Here is a 4,273-nt window from a genome sequence, read left to right as displayed (position 1 = left end):
TTTAAATTGATTCCGCTGAAACTTAAATAAATCGTAGAAAATAAAATAAAAATCTAAAAATGCCAAAATAAATTTTCGTCGTCTAAATAAAATATTTAGAACGAGATGAACATTTTCTTGGCCTAAAATGCAATATTTTAAAACGTGCAATTTTTGTAATTCAACTAAAATTGCAATAAATTTCCAAATAAAATACTTATTTGATTTTAATATTTTTCCTCTAGTATTTCATTTATTTTGGGAAAGTCATTTTATTCCCTCTCTTTTATTTTGCAAATGAAATATACGGAGCGAAAAATAATTAAAACCAAACGATCCTCTTTTCAAAGTTTGAGAAAACTCAAGTTGAAAAAAATAACGAAATCCCCAACTCTCTCCGCGGGTCCTTGAGTTGCGTAGAATTTCAAGAATCAACCAAAATGCAAGAAAATATGATATGCAATGATGATCTAATATATAACATGCCAAATTGAAAATTTAGGATGTTACAATCATGGATCTAATGAATTAAAAAAATATTAAACAGAGCCGCTTACAAATGCTATGCTAGTTAAATTAAAAGTTGCATAACTTTTTCTAGAGTGAAATCTGTAACCCTATGCTCAGATTCCTATCTATCTTGGCCATTGGTTCGCTTTGGACCTCGACGGAATTCAAGTGGGTACCACTGAGATTTTGCTTCAAGTCAATTTTAGACATTCAAGAACGACAGAAGCTAATAAGTGCCCATATATTTTCTCAACTTTTGCCATATTAACTTGGGCCTAGGACATGAATGTTTTCCCGGTCATCAAACAATGTGTCGATCGAATAGGCGCCTCACTAACTCAAAGGATTTTTCATACGAATTTTGAAGGACAAGAACCTCTCCGGATTTTTGCTGATCATTTGATTTGGAGGCTTGAATTACGTAGGAATTTTTCTTATAGAATTATTTGTGTTTCCAGTTGTCATGACATTCCAACTATGTGTTTTTTCTATTTCTGTGTTTTTACAATGCTATGAATCAATGTGGCCCTAAACATTATTACGACTATGTAGATTGGCTGTATTGAAAACTCAAAAATGTGATCCCCGCAAAAAAAAACTCAAAAATGTGTGTGGCTAATTATTTTGGTGGCAATGAATGATATGTGGTAGAATATGAAGATAACTGCCCAACGACCTCGCGCCTTTATATCTGAAAAAACTAATCCACCTCGCGTTCCACGGGAGAGTGACGCTAATTAATATTTTAATGAAGTAAATAGAGCAAATAATGCCAACAGTATAGAAGCTAACCTGGCAGTCAGGTCGCATAGTAGCTGAGCAGAGACCCAAAAAAATACAACCTCGCGCTCCACGCGAGGGTGACGCCAATTAATAAGTAAAATAATGCTATAATATCAATTTAAGCCATGGCACGGTCTATTTAAAGCCTGCTCTCGTTCGTATCAGAGAGTACGGACATCAGATTACGTCAAGCTGAGCAGAGAAAAAACAGCCAGTAATCGATCCGAGGCACGAAGAACAATGGCGGCGCAGGCACCGGCGACCGGGGTTCCCACTGATGCCGAGCTGCTGCAGGCTCAGGCCGACCTGTGGCGCCACACCCTCTACTACCTCACCTCCATGGGGCTCCGCTGCGCCGTCAAGCTTGGCATCCCGACAGCCATGCACAACCTCGGCGGGGTCACGTCGCTGCCCGACCTGGCGGCCGCGCTGTCCATCCCCGCAAGTAAGCAACCGTTCCTCGGCCGCCTGGTGCGTGCCCTGGTCACCTCAGGCGTCTTCGCCGCCGGCGGCAAGGACGATTCCGGGGCGGAGCTCTTCCGCCTCAACCCGCTTTCCCGTGTCCTGGTGGATGACGTGGTCGCGGACGAGCACCACAGCCAGACGTCCTTCGTGCTCGCCGGGACGTCGCCGCACTACATGGAGGCCGCGCTGGGGATGGCCGACTGGTTCAAGAAGGACGTCACCGGACCGGTGCCATCGGTGTTCGAGGACGTGCATAGCGCGTCGCTCTTCGACGAGACCACAGCAGCCCTGGACCCGGAGCTCGACGCGCTAGTCACCGAAGGTCTGGAAGCCCACGACAACCTGGGGATCGGCACCATCATGCGTGAGTGCCATGACCTCTTCAAGGGGCTCGAGTCTCTCACTGACTGCTGTGGTGGCGATGGAAAGACGGCGAGGGCCATCACCAAGGCCCACCCGCACGTCAAGTGCACCGTGCTGGATCTCCCCAAGGTGATTGAAAAAACTCCATCTGACTGTGTGGTCAACTATGTCGCCGGTGACCTGTTCCACACAGTGCCAAAGGCTCAGGCGGTGATGCTCAAGGTACATATTTTTTGCGATATGTATGTGTATGTGAATCGATGGAAATGGCACCTTAATTTTTATATACTACTAATTTTTATTTCACCACTGCAGACAATGACTAAATAAATCAAAAACTTGTACTCCCTATGATCCATATTAATTGTCCAACAATTTATATGGATCAGAGAGAGGAGTACAATTTAAGGCTCAACCGACACTAACAGGGCTATATACTCTTTGGACGTAGCTTGTGTTGCACCACTGGAGTGACGACGATTGTGTGAAGATCCTAACCCAGTGTAAGAATGCCATTCCTTCCCGTGAAGAAGGGGGGAAGGTGATTGTCATTGACATTGTGGTCGAACCATCATTAGGACCTGTCATGTTTGAGGCCCAGACTCTCATGGACTTGCTCATGCTTGTGTTCACGAGAGGCCGTCAACGTAGCGAAAATGACTGGCGTGAACTCTTCATGAAAGCAGGGTTCACCGACTACAAAATTATCAAGAAACTCGGTGCACGAGGTGTCATCGAGGTTTACAAGTGAAGCATTTCTCAAAAGTTTATCCAAAAGGCGTACTCTGAAGTACCCTTGCAGTGTGCTTTGTTTATGCATGGATGGTGTGCGCTCCGATGAAGAAAAATAAAGGGAGTTCCTAATGTTTGCAACGATATTATCATGTCACAGCTTAAGTGAAAAGCTTGTAATTTCTATCATCTTTAGGTTGTACCATTTCCTTTTTGAAGTATTAAATAAGTGTGTTTGTGTATGTATATTGATATAATGAGTGTGTTTCTTTCGAACATACATGCTTATGCTTGCAAATACGAGAAGCCATCAACGTAATAAGGATGACCCGCTTGAGCTCTTCACGAAAACAGCATACAATATTGACTACAAAATTTTCAAGTGGGAGCATGATATGTCAATGAATGAATGGTTTCACTAAAGTTTTTGATGTTTATACAGCAAGATGTAATACAAAAAAACATTGAAGTTTGCCTTGTTATATATGGATGATGTGATCTAATGAAGAAAAATAAACGGAGTGCCTTACGCTCGCAAGGTTATTATCATATGATTGCTTAGTTGACTGGAATTTTTAGTATTTGTGCATCATTTTCTCCGAGAAGTATTATATACTCGGTGGCTACCTGTATGTATTATTATGTATGCTCTACCAGGACCTACATGATGTTTGATATAAGAGCATGTCCAATGGCCTCATGCTCACTATTGCAGGAAGGTCCTAACGGGACACATGTATAGGAGACCAATCGACCAAACAGTATACAGTGAATGAATCGCAAACGGTATCGTAATAAAACCATCATTAATAAAACAAATTGTGTGCGATGGCGGAGACATCAAGGACGATTCCGGTTAAAGTTGCGTGTGCGAGATATGTGGCATATTGATCTGTACGAACTGTTTCTGATGTGCCAAAACAACATAAACGGTCAGCCAAATAAAAATTTGTGCGATAGATGGCATACAATTCACCCGGATGAACTATTTGTGATGAGCCAAAACAACAGAAACGGTCAGGCAGATAAAAATGTGTGTGATAGATGACATGCATGTCAATCGGATGAACTGTTGGCGATGACCGAAAACAACAGAAACGGTCTGTGATGTCTCCTAAAACTACGTCGGTATTTCCCCAAAGAGAAAGGGATGATGCAGTATAGCGACGGTAGGTATTTTCCTCAGTGATGAGACCAAGGTCAAACTAGTAGGAGAACCTCCTAACATCACATAAACAGCACCTGCACACAAATGACAAATACTCGCAACTCGGCGTGTTAAAGGGGTTTTCAATCCCTTCTGGGCATGGCGCCTCAAGATAGGCAAGTAACATGAGATAAAAGTGGTAGATAGTATAAATAGATCGCGGAACAAATAAATTGTAGCAAGATATTTTTGTATTTTTTGTTTAATAGATCTGAAAATAAATGCAAAGGAAAA

General features: G+C 42.3%; 1 protein-coding gene across 1 annotated transcript; it reads left to right on the top strand.

The window, feature by feature from the left end:
- The first annotated feature begins 1,459 nt into the window (after positions 1-1,459).
- Positions 1,460-3,112, top strand: LOC119341014 (probable O-methyltransferase 2). The gene is made up of 2 exons (XM_037612913.1): positions 1,460-2,322; positions 2,552-3,112. The coding sequence occupies exons 1-2, from the start codon at positions 1,513-1,515 to the stop codon at positions 2,849-2,851; spliced, it is 1,110 nt and encodes a 369-aa protein (XP_037468810.1). The 5' UTR covers positions 1,460-1,512; the 3' UTR covers positions 2,852-3,112.
- The last annotated feature ends 1,161 nt before the right edge of the window (positions 3,113-4,273 follow it).

The sequence above is a fragment of the Triticum dicoccoides genome, chromosome 7B (assembly GCF_002162155.2).
Source record: "Triticum dicoccoides isolate Atlit2015 ecotype Zavitan chromosome 7B, WEW_v2.0, whole genome shotgun sequence".
Classification (NCBI taxonomy): domain Eukaryota; kingdom Viridiplantae; phylum Streptophyta; class Magnoliopsida; order Poales; family Poaceae; genus Triticum; species Triticum dicoccoides.
Note: the sequence above shows the minus strand (reverse complement) of the source record. Positions and strands in the feature narration are given on the sequence as shown.